Source organism: Triticum dicoccoides, chromosome 2A (assembly GCF_002162155.2).
Source record: "Triticum dicoccoides isolate Atlit2015 ecotype Zavitan chromosome 2A, WEW_v2.0, whole genome shotgun sequence".
In the NCBI taxonomy this organism is placed as follows: Eukaryota; Viridiplantae; Streptophyta; class Magnoliopsida; order Poales; family Poaceae; genus Triticum; species Triticum dicoccoides.
The window spans coordinates 528912900-528932444 of NC_041382.1; the positions used below are offsets into that span (position 1 = coordinate 528912900).

The 19545-nt window shown below is 48.4% G+C and overlaps 2 protein-coding genes across 2 annotated transcripts; one reads left to right on the forward strand and one right to left on the reverse strand.

Moving 5' to 3' along the window:
* Positions 1–968: 968 nt before the first annotated feature.
* On the reverse strand, positions 969–4588 carry LOC119355191 (threonylcarbamoyladenosine tRNA methylthiotransferase-like). The gene is made up of 11 exons (XM_037621970.1): positions 4333–4588; positions 4181–4219; positions 3779–3870; positions 3261–3510; positions 3048–3167; positions 2881–2956; positions 2579–2787; positions 2231–2339; positions 2032–2124; positions 1788–1948; positions 969–1682 (listed from the first exon to the last, which is right to left on the reverse strand). Exons 1-11 carry the CDS (start codon positions 4495–4497, stop codon positions 1119–1121), a joined length of 1878 nt encoding a protein of 625 aa, XP_037477867.1. The 5' UTR covers positions 4498–4588; the 3' UTR covers positions 969–1118.
* A 9457-nt stretch (positions 4589–14045) lies between these two features.
* On the forward strand, positions 14046–16186 carry LOC119355192. The gene is made up of 2 exons (XM_037621972.1): positions 14046–15538; positions 15636–16186. Exons 1-2 carry the CDS (start codon positions 14153–14155, stop codon positions 16002–16004), a joined length of 1755 nt encoding a protein of 584 aa, XP_037477869.1. The 5' UTR covers positions 14046–14152; the 3' UTR covers positions 16005–16186.
* Positions 16187–19545: the final 3359 nt, after the last annotated feature.

Below are 19545 nucleotides of genomic sequence, written 5' to 3' on the forward strand. Positions count from 1 at the left end.
TGCGTGCTCCTCTTTCTTGACGGTGGCGAGGACCGGGCGACACTAGTTGTCCGGCTAGTGAAGCGGGGGTGACGGTGCCCCGTCCTGGTTGCACAGCAATGACAATGGCTCCTCCTTCACGCGATGTCTGATCTAGACGTCACATTTGCGAAGAGGAGATGGCTGACCACACTCGATCAGCGACTGCTGCAGCACCACCTTCATGTGTCACATGAACTCATCGTCCGTCGTGGGCGCGGAGGCGAGGATGGGTGGCTCCTGCTCCTCGTCCGGGGAGATCGGCTATGGCTTGACATCCTTCGAAGCCGTGAAGGACGAGGGACCCAAAGAGCATGAGCGGTGGCGCGAACTCGATCCGGAGCTCCTCCCGGATCCAGAGCCATGTGCTGGCCACCACTAATCGGCATCGGACTTCTTGCCCATAACAACGTAGATGTTTTCTGTGTGCCGCAGCGTTGGTAGAGTGTAGGGTTTGCGTCTGAGCTCAGTCGATTTAATAGCTAATGCAGCCTGGCGAAGCTTTAATGCGGTGGAGTAGGCATCTCGGTCGTTGAGCTGGTGTGAATGATAGGTAGGCACATGGTTGGTCAACCGACATGAATGCGAGTAGGCTGCCATCCGGCCACGTCCGCTCTAACTTGTATGAACGCGATGTCCGCTCTAACTGGTATGGACGCGATGCGCAGGGTTCTGGAGCGAGCGGACGTGTCCGGAGAGGGGCTTTGGGTGGACCCGAGGGCATCAGAGTCCGATGTGGCGGACGTCCGGGCTCCCCAAATCTTCCCCCGGTCCGGACAATTCAGGTGACCACAGTTGCATGGCTAAAAGTATTCGAAGTGTCCATTTTGCAAAGATTGCACGATTTCAAACGCCCCGACCGGTCCATTTCTCTTAAGATTTCAATTGATGCAACTTTAAACGCCGGGTACATATTTAGACACTCAAAACTTATTTGGACACTAACAAACTGTGAGATTAAAGAACTCCATTTCTCTTCATATACAAGTTTATAAGGATACATGAGAATTTCTATTTCAGCAACATAACTTGGCAATACGATGGTTCCACATGAAAAGTCACCAAAATGGAGACAAAAATTACAGTTACAGCCACCAGCCTTAGGAGGACGTGTAAAAAATCTTGCAGGTAAGCAGCACAAGTATGGCTAGTGTTGTGGCAAAGCTTACGGCCAAACCACCCCAAAGAATCCTGTCAATGTTTAGTGCTCCCCTGGTAATCACATTTACCTGCTGATCGTCCCCTCTAGATTTTTCTGTATCACTTTCACTTGTTTTCCCTGCCCCCTCGACATTTCTTCTCACAAGCGTAGATTGAGGTGTTTCCTGACGAGTAGCGTCACCACAATTTGTCGGTGCATCAGATGGCCCTTCACATTGCTGTGGAGTACATTGTTGTGCTGCGCTTTCTGCACCCGAGCATGCACAGGAATCGCAGGTGTTTGTAGAACAAGCGGCTTCCTCAACACGATTTGGGCTGTTTTTTACCTGCACTTCAGCAGAATTTTGTTCAAGTGCTGCTTCCTTTATTGCAACGGTTCCTTCTATCACTTCACCAAATACAGACCATCTTCCGACAGACGTGATCTTCGCATCAGCTGATGTTCCTAGCATACTATCTGGAGCAATGACAAGGACCTGGATATACCCTTTGGTATGTCCAACCTGTGCAACAGAAGTTCATACAAGCAAATGCTTGTCTAGTCATAAATTTAGCATCTGGCATGAGCAATATTGATTATAGACAATTGGTGCTTCAATCACACTTACCAAATGAACACCATCGGTAGCTATTTCAGTAATCCATATCCTCTCCACTTTGCCTTTCAGTCCTTCGTATGGTGAAAAAGCTTCGAAAACTGAGGTCAATTCACGGCTTCGTTTTTTCACTTCAATGCTAGGCACTTTCTTCATCCTAGCAGCAGGTGTTCCTACAGAAAAAACATTGCAGCTGAGTTGAGGAAAAAAATACTGATAATTAGTTAATAACATGGCATTTGGCAGAACACGATACCTGGCCTGGGATAAAACTGTGATATGTGAACTTGAGGTAACTGATACTCTTTTATAAGGTTAACCGTTTCAACAAAATCTTCATCAGTTTCGCCTGAAACCGAATAATATAGTTCAGAACAAACTATTGACAATGTAAGATATCTATAACTAATAAGAAAACGAGACTGAATAGCTGAACCCATAACTTGCTACCGTACCAGGAAAGCCACAAATAATATCCGTGGCAATTTGCATGCCCGGGACAAGCTCACAGAGAGTACCAACTACCATTCTGAACTCACTGACAGTGTATTCACGATTCATTGCCTGAGATGGGCAAACACAGAAATAGTCAAAAATTATGAACTTGTCTCTATAGGTTACTACTACTTCCTCCGTTCACATATATAAGATGTTTTGGCTATTTCAATGTAGAATACATACGGACTAAAATGAGTGAATAAACACACTAAAACGTGTGTACATCCTATTCAGAAAAAAGTTGGAACATCTTATATTTGTCAAGGAGTACTACTGAAAAATAAAGTCAAGAGTTCCAAGCATACCTTTAAAACAGCATCACTGCCTGATTGCACAGGAACATGAAGGGAAGTATAAACACAAGGATGGCGCAAAACACTAGCTATCTCATTCAAATGCTCCAGTATAAAAGGAGGATTTGTCATCCCTATGCGAAGCATTGTGCTTCTGTCTGCAGGAAGCTCAGCAACAATTGCATTTAAGAGATTCGGAAGATTTGTACCGATATCCCTACCTAAAAAATACAAGATCAGAGAGGCAAAGTAGAATGAAAGTATATGATATGTAACACTGAGTAAATCTATAACAATTTGGACACTGAAATTACCATAAGCACCAGTATCTTCACTGCTCAACCATATCTCGCGAACACCTTCTGAGACAACAATTTTCACACGATCTACCTAAGGTGAATAGGAAACAAATAATTTGCTTCAAAAAAATTAGGAGAAGCAATATTTTCGTGCACTGATAGAAATATGTCAGTACACTAACCAAGCTGTCTATAGAATAGCTTCCAAGATGACCACGAGCATGCTTTGTCTTGCAGTAAGTGCAAGCGCCTAGACACCCAACATTTATTGGAAGAATCTCAATAAATTTATTCTTTCGAACCTGTAAAGTGTAGCTGTTATCAGTCATTAGGTTTAACATAAAAATTTATCAATGTGTGGGATACAACTGATGCACATGATGAATAGATTTTACCTTGGGTAAATCAAGTGAGGGCAGTGTTTTCCGACTCAACAACCGAACCTCATGCCCTTTTAAAGTTTCCTCAACTACTTCAACAACCCGATCTATCTGCTGCACTCCTATTATACTAATACCTTCAAGCTCCTTCAGATCCCGGCTTCCTTGTGGCACACAGCCAGCTACAACCAGTGGCTTGTTTGCCGTCTTGCATTTTGATATGAGAGTTGACATGGCAGATTGACTTGGATTTTTCACAGTGCATCTGGAATGGCAAAAGTACATGTCAAAAATTATCCGTATACCTCAGCTACACATTTCGCCACTAGGCACCACAGGGCAGACACAATAGCATGGAATTACAATATCAAAATCAAATAGAAATGTATTTGATACCAAGAAGGCAAGAATACACAGTTCATGGATAGTACAAGAAAACCAAAGCAGAACCAGCTTAGTTGCCAGCCAAGTTAAAGCAGTTGATCAAGCATACTGAAATACAGAAATAAGCAAACAAGAAACTATAAGCATACGTGTTAATTAGCCACAAATCAGCTCCTTCGGGCTCTTCAGTAATTGCATATCCAAACGCGGAGAGCTGCCCCGACATGTACTCACTGTCACTCTGCAGAGAAGGGAAAAGCAGAGGTTATACATTAGCATTAGCAAAGCCATTAGCTGCCTAGCATTTAGCAGCAGTCACACACCACTAAATCCACAGACCAGGTACTACTAAGCACTACTTAAGCCGTATCAGCTGTTCAACCAATTACTGTCAGACAGCTCTCCTGAAGAATTGTTACTTAAACCGTGGAAATTACAGCATGCTAAGTAGTCATACAGCAGTTGATATGAGCTAAGTGGTTGGGAAGCTTCCGTAAAAAATATAATAATCAGCACAAGTGATAGCAGAGAGTAATGCGGAGGAAGCTTGCCTGGTTATGTGAGCACCCGAATGTCTTGACGTATATCGTCTGCAACACAAATACCACCAGTATCAGGAAGCAAATCAGATCAAGCATGAAACGATGGCAACACGTCAACACGCATGTCGTAAGAGGATCGGCCGAAGGCGGTGGCGGCATACCTGCGTGCCTGGGATCCGGGCATCGGGCTGGGCCTGCGTCTGCAGGAGCTTGGACGACCTGCGCTTGGGCTTGACGGCGACAGTGGAGAGGGGTAGGCGGAGCCCGGGAGGAGCTCCGCCGCCGGAAAACCCGGCCGGTCCCAGCACGTCCTCGATGTCCTCCATCCCCGGCGGCGGAGTAGCGTCCAGTCGATGCGGGAGGTGGCTGAGTAGGGTTCTGCGGGGACAGTGCGCGGAGGCGAACCGAACGACTGGGAGCGAGTGGGCCTTTGGAACGGGCTGCTACATGGGCATTTTAGTTTTAGCTTAACCAAAACAGGGAACTCTCGACTTCGCGCAGACCCCTGGCGGACCGGCCCAGCTATCTCAACAGACGCGACTCACAGCGCGCGCGACTTTCTTGCAGGATTTTAGAAAAAAAAACAGGAAAATGGTCCGGCCCAGCGCGGAGGAGTGGGTGTGCGCCCATTTGCTGGTATCGAAGGAATGGGAAAGCAACTAGTTAACGAGCGCTCCTTCGGGAGCCTCGCAAGGATCATTGTCACTTAGCGCGTTCTTAACCATTCGCCACGTGTCGCGCTCTGGGCACTCTCTCCGAATTTTTTATTTTATTTTTCCGCACGCGTTTTCAGCTTTTTAAACGATTATTTTGGGGTTTTTGACGTTTTGGTTTTTCGCCGGTCTTCCTTAGCTTTTCAATCAAAAACAATATTTCGAAAAAATATTTTGCGTGAAAATATGCATTTTTTTCCTTTCATGAAAGTCACGGTTTTGCTTCCACGAGAGGCACGGTTTTGCTTTCGTGAAAATCACGGCCGTGCCTCTCGAAAACGAAAAAACATGTTTTTTATTTTTTTTTCATGAGAGTCACGGTTTTGCTTTCGCGAGAGTCACGGCCGTGCCTCTTGAAAACTCGCGAGAATCACGGTTTTGCTTCCGCGAGAAGCATGGTTGTGCTTTCACGAGACTCACGGCCGTGCCTCTCGGAAAGGAAAAAAACGTGTTTTCTGTTTTTTTTTCTTTCGCGAGAGTCACGGTTTTGCTTTTGCAAGAGTCACGGTTGTGCTTTCACAAGAGTCACGGCCGTGCCTCCTCGGAAACGGAAAAAAAACGCGTTTTCTCTTTTTCTTTCTTCCACGAGAGACACGATTTTGCTTTCGCGAGAGGCACGTTTGTGATTTCGTGAGAGGCACGGGCAATGCCTCTTTCGGAAAGGGAAAAAACCCGTGCTCTTGGTTCGGTTTTTTCGTCTGGTTTTTTTCGTCTGGATTTTTTCGTGAAGAAAAAATTCGTCAAAACCTATCAACATGGGATCTAGTTTTGATCTCGACGTGAGAAATCCAACGATGAAAATGGTTCGAGATTTGGACGCACGGTTTGAGAGATAAAACGTTTTGAATAAACGAATTTAAAAAGAAAAAAAAAGGAAAACTTCGAGATTGCGACAAGTGGCGCGCTGCATATGCGCCGCTCGTCGTAACTATGAGAGATAAAACATTTTGAATAAACGAATCTACGAAAAAAAGAAAACTTCCAGACTGCGACAAGTGGCGCGCTGCATATGCGCCGCTCGTCGCAACTATGAGAGATAAAACATTTTGAATAAAAAAATCTACGAAAAAAAAGAAAACTTTCAGATTACGACAAATGGCGCGCTGCATATGCGTCGCTCATCGCAATTAAAGGAATTGAAGTGATCTTTACAACGAGTATTCCTTAATTAGTGATTTCGAAGAAATGAGCGCCTTAAGCGCCGTTTAGGAAATGCCGGCCTATTGTGGGTCGGGGGCAGTCCAAAAGAAAATTGTGGGGCGGGGTGCCCCTGTTGTTCTTTCGTGTTTTCTTTTTTCGTTTCCTTTTCTGTTTTTATTTGCTTGTCAAAAAAGGTTTGGGGTTTTTTAAAATTATGAATTTTAAAAAATTCTCATGGATTTTTAGAAACGTAAATGTCTAAAGAATTTCTGGATAAAAAGTATTCTAAATTACAAAGACATTCGCGGATTTAAAAATGATCATGAATTTGGAAAAAAGTTTCATATTTCAGAAAATGTTCATGGGTTTTCAATTTTCGAAAAATGTTCATAATTATTCTCATACTTCCAAAAATATCCACAAATGCAAAAAAACCTTCCCAAATTGTTCATGAATTTTAAAATTGTTCCCGCATTTCAAAACAATTGTCGGCAAAAGCCATGTGACAGATTGCTTCACTTAGGCTTTTGTCGGCAACACCAAGAAAATGTTGTATCTTGTACAAAAAAAATGAATTGTCAAAGTAATGGACTTGTCACTAATGTTTTAGACGTAATTTTTGAAAGTTGTAATCCAAAATATATTTTGTAAAATCTGAATCTCACTACACTTATATGATACACTTAAATAATAATGGATTCACTATAACTAAATTGATCAGATTATCTCGTGCTGCAAAGTAAGCACATCAAACATTGAGTAGTGCCTTGATTTGATCAATAAAATTGTCACTTCTTATATCCTCCTGCGGCGCCGCGCAAATATTCAACTATTATCATATTAAAGCATCTCCAATAGCAGACCTAATTTCCGGCATGAACCTTTTTTGACACGAGGAGGCAAAAAGGGCCTCCAACAACTGCCCAACCATAATTTTTTTAAATCAGCATGCCTAAAATGTAGCACGAAGTGCTGCAAATATACAACACTTCGGTTGGTGTCGTCCAAATAAAGCGACACATAGTCGCAACCTAGAAGCCGCCTTTCACACGCAACCTCACACCCGCGTCGCCCGCTGCCTGCAAATCCACACCCCGCAACCGTCGGATCCACTCGCTCCACGCCCGCCGGCCCCTTAACCAGCGAATCTCGCCACCACCGCCCCCTTTCCACCGAAATTCGCCGCGGCACCGTCCCGTTTTCCGTCGAAGTCCGCCGCACCGCCGCTGCACCCGCGTCACCTCTCCTCCTTGCTACCACCTTCCCCGAGTTGTCGCCTTCTTCCCTGGCGCCGCCACCTCCTCACCATGCTACCGAAGGACGGGAGCAAGGGGCAATTTAAGGGCACGGCCGGATGTACTGACGGCCGGATGTACTGACCGGCACATACTGACTCGGCACGTACCTGATGGATGACCTTGCCGCCCGCGCCTATGACGTGTGTGGAGGATCTACCTCCCGCGCTCAAGGCTCAATATGCCGGAGATTGAGTCTCGGGTGGATGCGGAGCTCCTTGGGACGCCAGTGACAATCGAGTCGACTCCGATCAAGCCGGCTTCCCGCATTGTTGTTGAGTAGAGGGACAACATCAGAGAGAGCGACGAGAAGGCGATGGCGGCGTTTGCTAGGGCACATCCGGAATATGTGCAAGCCGAGATGAAGTTCTTGTGGAAGAGGGAGGCCAAGCAGTTGAAGCGCAAGAACAACGCCAAGGCAGGGTCTTGTCATCATATGGCAAGAAGAATGAGAATGCAGGAGCCTTTGATCGGGTCAACGTCGATTCCAATGGCGAGAGTGATATTCTGTGGTGTTCGTAGTTTGCTTGTCGTAGTTTACGTCGCATGTCGTATTTCATCTATGTTTGTAGTTTACATGTTTAAACTTCGGTCGAACTATGTTTGAAATATGAAATATGGTTGAAGTAGTTCAAATATTCGTTAAAAAATATTGATCTGGGTGCTCTATTATAAGGCAATTGTTGGAGACGACGCTTGCTCATGCCTAATATTTTTTTTTGTGCTCAAAAACTTGTACAACATGACAAAGGGTAAATTCCAGAATCTCCAAGTTAAACTTACGAAGCGCATGTTTTCTTTCGATGGCCACCCAACTCAAGCTGGTAAGGAAGTGCTAATTAAATCTGTTGCACATGCAATTCCAAATTATTTAATGAGTGTCTTTAAGATTCCTTTTGAAGTTTGTGATGATTTGAACCATATGGTCAGAAATTATTTTTAGGGAGCGGAGAAGGGGAAGAAAAAAACACATTGGTTTGCATGGAACAAAATGACGAGTCCTAAGTGTCAAGGTGGTTTGGGCTTTAGAGATTTCAGATTGTTTAATCAAGCATTGTTAGCACAACAGGCATGACGTCTCTTAACTCATCCAGATAGTCTTTGTGTTAGACTACTGAAGGCAAAATACTATCCTAACGGGAGATTGGAGGATACTGTTTTCACGAGTAATCCATCATCCACTTGGCAAGCTGTATGACATGGCCTTGAACTGTTAAAAAAGGTACAGTTTGGAGGATTGCAAATGGACAAAATGTTAGAATTTGGCGTGATAAATGGATTGTTCGGGATCCTATTGGTGGACTCATATCTCCTAAAGGACGATGCAGATTTAAATGGGTTTCTGAGCTTATGGACCACAATGGAAACTGGGACAACATAAAATTGCAGCAACTCTTTCTTCCAGTGGACATCTGTGAGATCCAAAAAATTCGACCCTCTCATCGCCTTGGCGAGGATTTCATAGCCTGGGCTCCAGAAAAGTCGGGTGTTTTTACTGTGAGGAGTGGTTTCCATTTGGCCTCGGATGACCTTCATAACGATCGCACGGTCACTTCAAGTAACCGGCCGGATGGACGGCGTGAGGGCTGGAGGGCCCTATGGTCTTGTCCAGCTCCCCCGAAAGTGTTGAGCTTTGCATAGAGCCTTGCAAATAATTCCCTTGCTACATGGTCTAATAAGTTGAAACGTAATCTGGAGACTAGTTCCCTATGCCCTGTTTATGGTGTTGATGAAGAGGACACGTTTCATACCTTTTGTACACGCACAAACGCAAGAGTCCTTTGGAAGGCTATGGCTGCTGAATGGTTTCTGCAGGATGTTTCTTCGATCAGCCAACGGGGTCTGATTGATTCATTCAGTATATTTGTGAGATTGACAAGCATACACGAGTTTGCTTGCTGATGCTCTTCTAGAGGATCTGGTATGTTAGAAACGAGCTCGTACATTATAAGCCCGCCCCTTGTTGATGTCTCCGTCAGATTTTTGTCAAGCTGTATATCCTCCTTAGAATCCATTGCATCTAGTCCTGGTGATGATCATGTGAAAGGAAAAACACCGCTTCAGTTATGTTTCCCTCTACAAGCTCACACATGCAATAACGCCACCACTGAACTAGTCCCTTGGACTCCTCCGGTCACTGGACATGTAAAACTGAACACAGATGGATTCATTCTGGACGATGTGGGAGGAACGGGCATGCTACTCCGTGACCGCACCGGCGCAATCATATTCATTTCTTGCAGGCATCTTTTTTCGTGCTATGATGTATTGGAGGTTGAGATCTTAGCGACCCGAGAAGGGCTATTGCTAGCTTTACAGTGGAGCAATCTATCAATTGATATTGAAATCGACGGTTTGAAGGCAATCAACATGGTGAAAAATAGAGATACAAACAGATCAAAATATGCCTTTCTTGTTAGAGAGATTAAAGATAGTATGACCGAACGTAGTTTTTGTATTACTCATATTCGACGAAGTTGTAATAATTCTAGTCATGTTTTGGCAAATTTTGAAAGGACTCAAGGCCGAATTGTTGTATGGCTTGGGTCAGGACCGGAGGTCGTTTTGGACGTTGTTAAGCGTGATTGTACGTGTGATTTGATTGAGTAATACAAGAATTCTTCGGCAAAAAAAAAACTCTATTTTCGTGCTCAAAATAAGACAGCTATTAGAGATGCTCTTCTATCCCTAATAATAAAGCACGGATTGACTCTGTGGGTTCACCGTCACAATACGCTTTTGCCCAGTCATATTACGCTTTTTCGTTTATGTTTTGGAATTAACCGATGTGGTACTAACGGAACAATTCGTTTTTGCCTCCGTGGTAGCACGATGGCATACTTGGGCCTGCTTTAGTCCAGCCCATACACGTACAACTTTTTATAATCTCTATCTCTATCAGTCACACGTTTTGTTCATTGGGCTTTTTGGGCTAATGGACTCGCCTAAGTCACGTTGCTGCACGCTGCCCCTTCTTTCAGTTTCTCTCACTTTTTCCTTTTTTCCCTAAAGAAAAGAAATTCTAATCTCAATTCCTCTACAACTCAGAGAAGATTTCTTTACAAATTGGAGCAGAGCAAGGGAATCCCGTCAGCTATATTTCGCCTGCGTCGCTGCCGAAGACGCAACCCTAGCACACCGAAGGACACCTCACGAGGAGAGCACGCACGCAGGTTGACGCAGCAGCAGGTCCGCCCCCGCCACCAATTCCCTCTCTTCCTCGCTTTGTGGTGCTGGCGCATGCCACCCTCACCCGCGCTGCTGCTGGACGGCGGGGCCTTGTGGCCTGCCTCGCTCGAAGCAGCAACAGGGGGCGACAGAAGCAAAGAAGCCGTCGGTAGTGGGCGGCCGGATGGAGGCCGCGTCGCCATACGAGCACGCGGACGATGCTCCTGCGGTGGCAGAGGTGATGGTCAGACTCAGAAGTGCTTCAGGGAGGAATTGGATGGGTGGGAGCAGCTGCGGGTGGCGTGGAGCAGGGTCAATGAGATAGTCGACGATGGGAACACCAGTTTGACGCTGACGTGAGAAAAGCAAAGAACAGAACGATGTGTAGCACCAATTCCTATACTCAAGTTATCTATACACCGACGTGACAAGCCTTTTCCCTATGTTCGAGGCTCCCGGCACTTCCCCTGCAGCTACCTGGCGAGTTTAAGGCAGATCCGAACGCAGACAACGCAGACAACAGAACATATTATTAGGGGCAACGGTGTGCTAGATGGCATGCTGCTGCTGCCACCCCAGCAAAGTGTACTGCTATAGGCAAGTCGTGGGAGAAACCACCTGAGGGCATGATGAAATTGAATTTTGATAGCTCATTCATGGGGAGTACAGGCGACGTGGGTGTTGTCATGATCCTTCGAGATGCACAAGGACAGATTGTGTTCTCTTCCTGCAGATCATTGCAATGTTGTTGGTCGGCCCTTGAGCCCGAACTATGTGCCTTCTTGGAGGGCATGTCGCTTGCACTAGATTGGAGCCATGTGGATGTTATGGTGGAAACTGACTCAGCTGAACTTGCTGGAATGATAAATAGCTCTTCCCGTGACTGCTCACAGCTCGGACATCTCGTTGAGCAAGTGAAGTATCTCATGAGACAGGAAAGACGGTTTTCCATCAACAAAATCACTCGTGAACAGAACCAGCCAGCCACCTGCTAGCTCGCTTTGGGCGCCAAGAAGATCGCACAGTAGTTTGGTTAGGATCGGGTCCTGATGAAATTTTAGGCCTTACCCTTCGGGATTGTAATGTGACAAATACTTAAGCAATACAAATTGTATTATACAATCCTTTTACCCCGCAAAAAAAATCCATGGTGAGCTATATAATGTATGGGCTTAGCTTTCAGATTTACTGTCCTGAAGTAGGATTCGAGATGTGACGAGCGATCTGGTTTATAGTGTTGCTGATGGTGTGTTTTAGCGCTGATCTTAACCTCTCTTACGGCGGTCATACTTGATGATGGTGTGTTTTAGCGCTGATCTTACCTCTCATACGGTGTTGTCATACTTCTGAACAGAAAAATATGGATCCGACATCAACTACTTAAACAGGTTTGTTATTTTATTTTCCTCTGTACTTAGCTCGACCCCTTCTTTATGTACATGGAACAGTATTGGAGGATTCATGAATGGAATGGCTAGATTCCTTCTTGGATGCTCAGATTCTTGACAATCATCCTTTTACTTCACCTTTATAATTATTTGCTACCCAATAAATTGTTAGCATCAAGTTACATGAGTTTTGTATGCAGATATACATAGGCAAAGTGCTTGTCTTTCATGGCATGTGCATGCACTGTGCAATATGAAGCATCACATTCAATTTATTGGTTTTTCTTTGTCTGCTAGCATTGCTTTTTGGCTTTTACATATCCGAATGCTTGAATGTGTGATAGTCTTGAAAATAGCTAGACTATATTGCAATCTTGTAGGCATAGTCATACATTCTGCTCATTTGTCATACTTCTTCTGTGCATATTGAATCTAAGCATGGTCTATTATAAAATTGTGTAATGCTTGTGTGGTTAAATCACAATTACATATGAGAGTAGCTGGCTGTAACAATGCGGTTAATGCATAATAGCTGATTCATGTTTCCTGTTTTATTGTCAGGCAAATGAGTGTGTTATAAGGAGTTCAAATATGACCCTAGACTGCAGATGGATACCTATTAGTAAACAAAGAAATTGTGTACTGCAAGTCTGAGATCTTCCACTTGCTACACGTGTTGATCCACAACCAGTTTACTTGCCACGTAGAACATTAGTTTTAATGCCAATGCAATCATATGTATCTTTCCACTATACTTGCAAAATAGGATCAGCTCGCGGTGCTTGCAAGTTGTTAAAATTTTATCACTCTTCTCCAAACCTCTCATTTTGTCCACCCTTCCTTGTGCCCTGTAGCTTTCGTAGCTTTTTCAGTATAAACTACACTAGATAGCAGTAGTTATGTATACATTGTTAGCATAAATCGATGCCGAGTCTTGTGGCTGACTTCCAACAACAGAAAGACTGGTCCTAAATCCGAAAGTCAATGGTCGACTTCAAGCAATCTGTTGCGACACAATCTCGGATGAGGTTTTTTGTGACCAAAATGAATTTTGACCGCGGTATAAATGTAAACAGCTAATCTCAGCTATGCATGGTTGGATTTTCCATATGTTTATATCAATTATTATTTCTATTTTCAGGTGAATGCTACTGCTGGTAATTGTTTTTTGCTCTGCCATATGTGATATTTACTGGTATTTTCCTTTTGTATCCTTGGTCATCTAAGAATTACTTTATTTGTAATTTACAGTAGTTAGTGACTTCACTGGAATCGAATGCACGTTCTATAATTTCTAAATTGTATGCATACCATTCTATGACTTTATTTTGTCATGGCACGGCATGTAGGTATTTGTTAAAAACTTAAAATATACAGGAGATGCAGGGTCCTTCGAATAGAAAAATACTTAAAGTTGTATTAAGTCAGCGACAATTAATATGTATCAGAGGGATACAAATATCAAATAAGATACCACCCAACAATATGCCTTCTTCTATGAATTAGTGTTATCAAGATGGAAAAAACACATGGTTAGAATGTTATGTGATATTGATTACTAGGAAAGCCGTGAACTGAATAATTTATACATTTCGTAGCCGCCTTGCAGAGATGGCTAGGATGTGATGCTATGATTACAAGAAAAACCATGAACTAAACAATTCATACACTAAATAGCCACTTTGCAAATATGCTTTCACTGAAAGCACAATTCTTCTTCATGCTGGAGTATTTGATGTGGGTGCTTATTGGGCTAAGGAGAGAGTGATGAGTTTCCTATCCGTTGCTTAGTTTTTCTCCCGTTGCAACGCACGGACATGTTTCCTAGTAATGCTTAACTTTCATCGTTTGTCATTGAGTTTTAGTCGATTCAAGCCGAGTCATATAAGCTACTCATTTACCTTGCGAGTCTCAAGTTTTAAATCCGGACCACACATGCAATCGGCCGTGTCACGCGGTACCAGCGCGCGCGTTCGACCGTTGAACTCGACCGGCAACGTTATGCTCTGGCCGGGTCTCCACCGGCCGACGCCCGCGCGCGATTACCTAGGCATCGCAACACCGGGACACGTACAATTCACGCGTGTCACCGCGGCACCGCGCGCCCCGCCACCTCTACTACGAGCTCTCCACGTGTTCTACCTTCGCCCCGTCTTCCTCCTTCTACAACCATCCGAGGTCCGCCGCCGCCCGCGGATTTAAGCGGCTCGACGGTGGCAAGACGCTACTTGTCCAAACCTTCTTAGCTCAGCCTCAGCCTGTACACTCTCACTCCCAATGCGATTTCCCACCATGATAAACGTTGTAGCCGTATGCCTCGTCCTCTCCACCCTGGCCGCCGCCGGCGTCTGGTCGCCAGCGCCTCCGCCGCCGGCCCAGCAGCACGGTGAGCATGTCCTCCGGGAGGGCCGCCGCGTCGTCATCGTCGAGTACGAGCGCGAGCTCCCGCTCACCCCGGGCCAGGGCTCCGCCAAAGAGACGCACGTCTTGCCCCCTCACGCTCTCGACGGCGTCGAGGCGAAAGAAACGGTGTCGGAGGAAGCCAGGGGAGCCGTCTCCAACGCGGCGGACAAGGTGGCTGGCGCGGCGGAGGATGGCAAGGAGAAGTTGTCCAATGCCAAGGAGAGCGCCACGGGCAAGGTGTTCGGCGCGGTGAAGCGCTGCAAGGACAGGCTCTGCGGCGCCGCCAAGGGGTTGGAGGAGGGCGCGAGAGTCGGGGTCTCCCGCGTCAAAGATGGCGCCGAGGACACGGTGACAGCTGCCGGGGAGACGCTCTCTGGTGCCAAGGACAAAGCGGAGGGCAAGGTGTTCGACGCTGCATCAGAGGCGAAGGGCGCTGCGATGAGTGCCAAGGACAAGGTCTCCGAAGCAGCCGGTGGAGCCAAGGAGAAGGCAGCACACATCAAGGATGGAGCGGCTGGAACCGTGAGGAGTGCCAAGGACAAGGTCTCCGAAGCAGCCGGTGGAGCCAAGGAGAAGGCAGCACACGTGAAGGACAAAGCAGCTGAAACAGTGACGAATGCCAAGGGCAAGGTTTCAGAAGCAGCCGGTGAAGCCAAGGAGAAAGCATCGCACGTGAAGGACCGAGCAGCTGAGACAGTGACCAGTGCCAAGGGCAAGGTCTCTGAAGCTGCAGGGAACGCCAAAGACAAGGTCTCTGACATCGCAGAACGAGCAGAGGATTACGCCGGGGATGCTGCAGGGAACGCGGCCGAGAAGGTGGCGCGAGCCGAGGAGGTCGCGAAGGCGAAGGCTGGGGAGGTGACCAAGAACCTGACCGACATCGCGAGGCGGGCCCGGGAGGTGGCGTCCGATGCAGCCGGATACCTGCTCGGCGCGCCCATGGAGGCCGCGCGCACCGCGACGGCGGTGATGCATCTGCTCGGGTTCGCCACGGCCTACGGCGCGTGCGTGTGGGTGACGTTCGTGTCGAGCCACGTCCTCGCTGCGTCGCTGCCCCGGCAGCAGCTCGGCGTGGTGCAGAGCAAGCTGTACCCGGTGTACTTCCGCGCCATGGCCTACTGCGTCGGCCTGGCCCTGGCGGCGCACCTGCTCGGCCGCGAGAGGAGCTCCTTCGCGGCGCGCGCCCAGACCTTCAACTTGCTCAGCGCGCTGGGACTGGTCCTCGCCAACATGCTGCTTCTCGAGCCAAAAGCCACCAAGGTAAGATTGTCCCAGCATTCTTCTTCGTGCAATTCGTCCTGTCGTTCGCAAATCCGTGTCCGTCTCATGCATGCAGGTTTCCTCATCTTCATCGCAGGTGATGTTCGAAAGGATGAAAGTGGAGAAGGAAGAAGGCAGAGGAAGGGACATGTCCGACATCATCGACCCGCCGGCCGTCACGGTGGCCACGGCCGCCACGACCACCACAGCCGCCCCCACGGCAGCAGGAGCCCGCAGCCCGGTGGACGGCACGACGGGAACCGTCAGGGCGGCGAAGACCACGACGACGACGACCTCGGTGACGGCGCCCGACGCGGAGATGGCCAAGAGCAAGGTGGTGAGGCTGAACAAGCGGCTGAAGCAGCTCAACGGCTACTCGTCCCTGTGCAACGTGCTGTCCCTGATGGCCCTGACGTGGCACCTCGTTCACCTGGCTCGCCGCCTGCAGATGAGTACCGCCTGCTAGGCTCATCGTCCCCGTGCAAATGGATGTAGTCTTCGTTGTAGCTTTGCTTTCGTGTTTTACGTAGTGTGGTCTGACACGTGCGTGGTTGCTCGGTGTGTTTGAGCAACCGCTCTGTAGATTTAGGCATCGTGTTCCCCCTCCGGTGTGTACTAGGATGGCATCTGAATATTAGCTTTGTTGTAGTCCTCTCATGCTTCGTGGTTAAAGCTTGGATGCGATTTCAGCTTCGTGGTTAAGGTTAAAGCTTGGATGCGATTTCAGCTTCGTGGTTAAGCTTGGACAGCACGTGAGTACCGGAGTGTAGAATATGTGAATTGCACGATGTATTGCTCTTCGTGTATAGGCACGTATATATGATGTACAAAGGTGGGCCACGGACCTTAACTATACAAGAACTAGGAGGCGGGCCAAATACACAATAAATGACGATGTAGCAAGCAGGGTCACCTGTTCCCGAACAAAATGAATATCTAACTTAATATGCTTGGTCCGGTGCGTTGATGCACCGGGTTAGCGGATGATGCACCGGGTTAGCGGAAAGATTGATCGTCAAGACGTTGTCGCAGTAGACCACCGTGGCACGGTCAACAAGACAAGAGAGCTCCTGAAGCAGCTAGCGAAGCCACGAACACTCGGCGACGGCGTTGGCCACCGCACGATACTCAGCCTCAGCACTGGAACGAGAGACCGTAGGCTGCCGCTTGGACGACCACGAGATAAGTGAGGGTTCAAGGTAGACACAATAGCCCGACGTGGGGCGGAGGCGTGAAGCGTGATGCCAAGATCTATAGTGCCACAGATATAACGGAGAATCCGCTTGACGGCAACCCAGTGAACGTCTCGAGGAGCATGCGTATGAAGACACACCTGCTGCACGGCATACTAGATCTCCGCTCGAGTCAGAGTGAGGTATTGGAGAGCACCAACGATAGACCGATAGAAAGCAGCATCCGAAACAAGAGAACCATCCATAGCAGAAAGCTTGGCCTTCGTATCAACATGCGTAGCGGCGGGCTTACAGTTAAGCATGCCGGCGCGCTCCAGGAGCTCGTGGGCGTACTTCCGCTGATGAAGGAATAAGCCATCCGGACGGCGCACCACCTTGACACCGAGGAAGTAGTGCGAAGGACCCAAGTCCTTGATGGTGAACTCAGCGCGAAGACGAGCTGACTGAGGAGACCAGTCGTACATGCCGTCAAGATGATGTCGTCGACATAGAGCAGCAAGTAGGGCGTGTCAGAGTCCTGATGATAGACGAAGAGCGAGGCGTTCGAGCGGGTAGAGCGGAACCCAAGCTGGTGGAGAAACGCCGCGATGCGCTGGTACCAAGCGCGCGGAGCCTGCTTGAGTCTGTACAAGGACCGTGAAAGCAGACACACGTGGTCGGGAAGTGTCGGGTCCACAAACCTGGTGGGCTGCTGGCAGAAGACCTGCTCCTCGAGATGACCATGGAAGAAGGCGTTGGAGACGTCCATCTGGTGCACCGGCCAAGCACGGAATACCGCAAGGTGGAGAACCGTGCGTATCGTGCCGGGCTTGACGACCGGAGCGAAGGTGTCGGTGAAGTCGATGCCAGCATGATGTCGGAAGCCACGGACGACCCAGCGCACTTTGTAGCGATCAAGGGTACCATCAGGACGGAGCTTGTGTTTAAAGACCCACTTCCCGGTAATCACGTTGGCATGTCGGGGGCGGAGAACAAGCTGCCACATCCGGTTACGCAATAGGACGTCAAACTCCTCTTGCATCGCAGCCATTCAGAGTGGGTCACGAAGAGCGGCTCGAACAGAGGATGATAACGGCGACGGCTCAGAGGTGGACGCCGCATGGACGTATTCATCCGAGGCGTAGCACGAGCTCGGGCGAAAGACTCCCGTACGGGCGCGGGTGACCGGACCGGCCACGGGCACCGACGGCATTGCGGGTGCCGGGGGGTCGAGGGCGCCGGGGCACCGCGGGGGCCTGGGGGGCCGGGGGCGCCGATGGGGCCAGGGGCGCCGCGGGCGCCGAGAGGGCCGCGGGTGTCGGGGGTGCCACGGGCGCCGTGTGTGCCGTGGGCGCCGGGGGCGCCGAGGGGGCCGGGGGCGCCAGGGGGGCGTTGGGGCCGCGGGCGCCAACGTCAGGGGTGCCAATGTCGCGGCTGTAGGAGGCGCCGCATGCGGGGGGCGCGCCCCAAAGCCAGAGGGGCAGGCCAAGAGAGGCGCGCGAGCGCCCTGGGAGAGGCGTCGAGGAGCCCGCGTCACCGGTGGCGGGAGGAACAGCCGGGGGTACCTGGTGAAACGAAAACACATGATCATCAAAGTAAACGTGCCGGGAAGTGAACACATGATGGGAGACGGGATCGTAGCACCGATATCCCTTGGAGTTGGAGGGGTAGCCGATGAAGATGCAAGCGACAGAACGAGGTGCGAGTTTGTGAGGAGCGAAGTCGGCAATGCTAGGATAGCAAAGGCACCCGAAAATACGCAAGCCATCATAAAATGGGGGCGTACCGAAGAGAAGATGGTGAGGTGCATAGTTCCACCGTGGGCGGCAAGGGCGAAGGTTAAGAAGAAGAGAAGCAGTGGCGAGTGCGTCCGGCCAGAAACGAGGCGGCACATTAGCATGGAACAGGAGCGTGCGAACGCAGTCGTTCAGAGTGCGAAGTACGCGTTCGGCTCGACCGTTCTGCTGGGAAGTATATGGGCATGTGAGACGAAAAACTGTGCCATGGTGCAATAGAAAAGTGCGGAAAGTAAGGTTGTCGAACTCTTTTCCAATGTCAGTCTGAAGAGCAAGGATGAGACGTCCAAACTGCATCCTGACATAGGATAAAAAGCCGTTAAAGTGGATAGTGCATCCGACTTTCTGCGCAAAAGAAAAGTCCACACATAATGAGAATAATCATCAAGGATAACCAGATAATATAAATAGCCCGAATTACTAGGAAACGGAGAGGTCCACACATCGCTATGAATCAACTGAAAAAAAGAAGCTATGGTGATGGAGTTATTAAACGGGAGGCGAACATGTTTGCCGACCCGACATGCATGACAGGTGTGATCCTCTATCTTATGACAACTGAAACTGAAACTTTTAAGAATATGACGAAGTGTGACGGGGTTGGGATAACCCAAACGAGCGTGCCAGAGATCGACGCCGGCGGAGAGAGCAACCGGTGCAGCGGTGGAGGTGGACGGCGAATGCACCGGATATAGCTCGTCGAGGTTGTCACATCGGTAAAGTACCATCCTGGTTCGAGCGTCCTTGATACAAAACCCAAGCTCGTTAAATTCAACAGTAACAGGATTTTCACGAGTTAAACGACAAAGGAAAACAAGGTTCTTAATAAGATGAGGTGACACAAGTATGTTAGACAAAGTAATAGGCATGAAATTAAAAGAAAAAGAAGTGCGTCCGACGTGTGTGATAGGGAGTGTGGAACCGTCGCCGACAATGATGCGGCGGTCGGTGGTGACGGGAGTGAAGGAGGCAAGATTACCAGGATGAGCAAACATGTGAGCCGTAGCTCCAGTGTCCATGTACCAATCATCACCTCCGG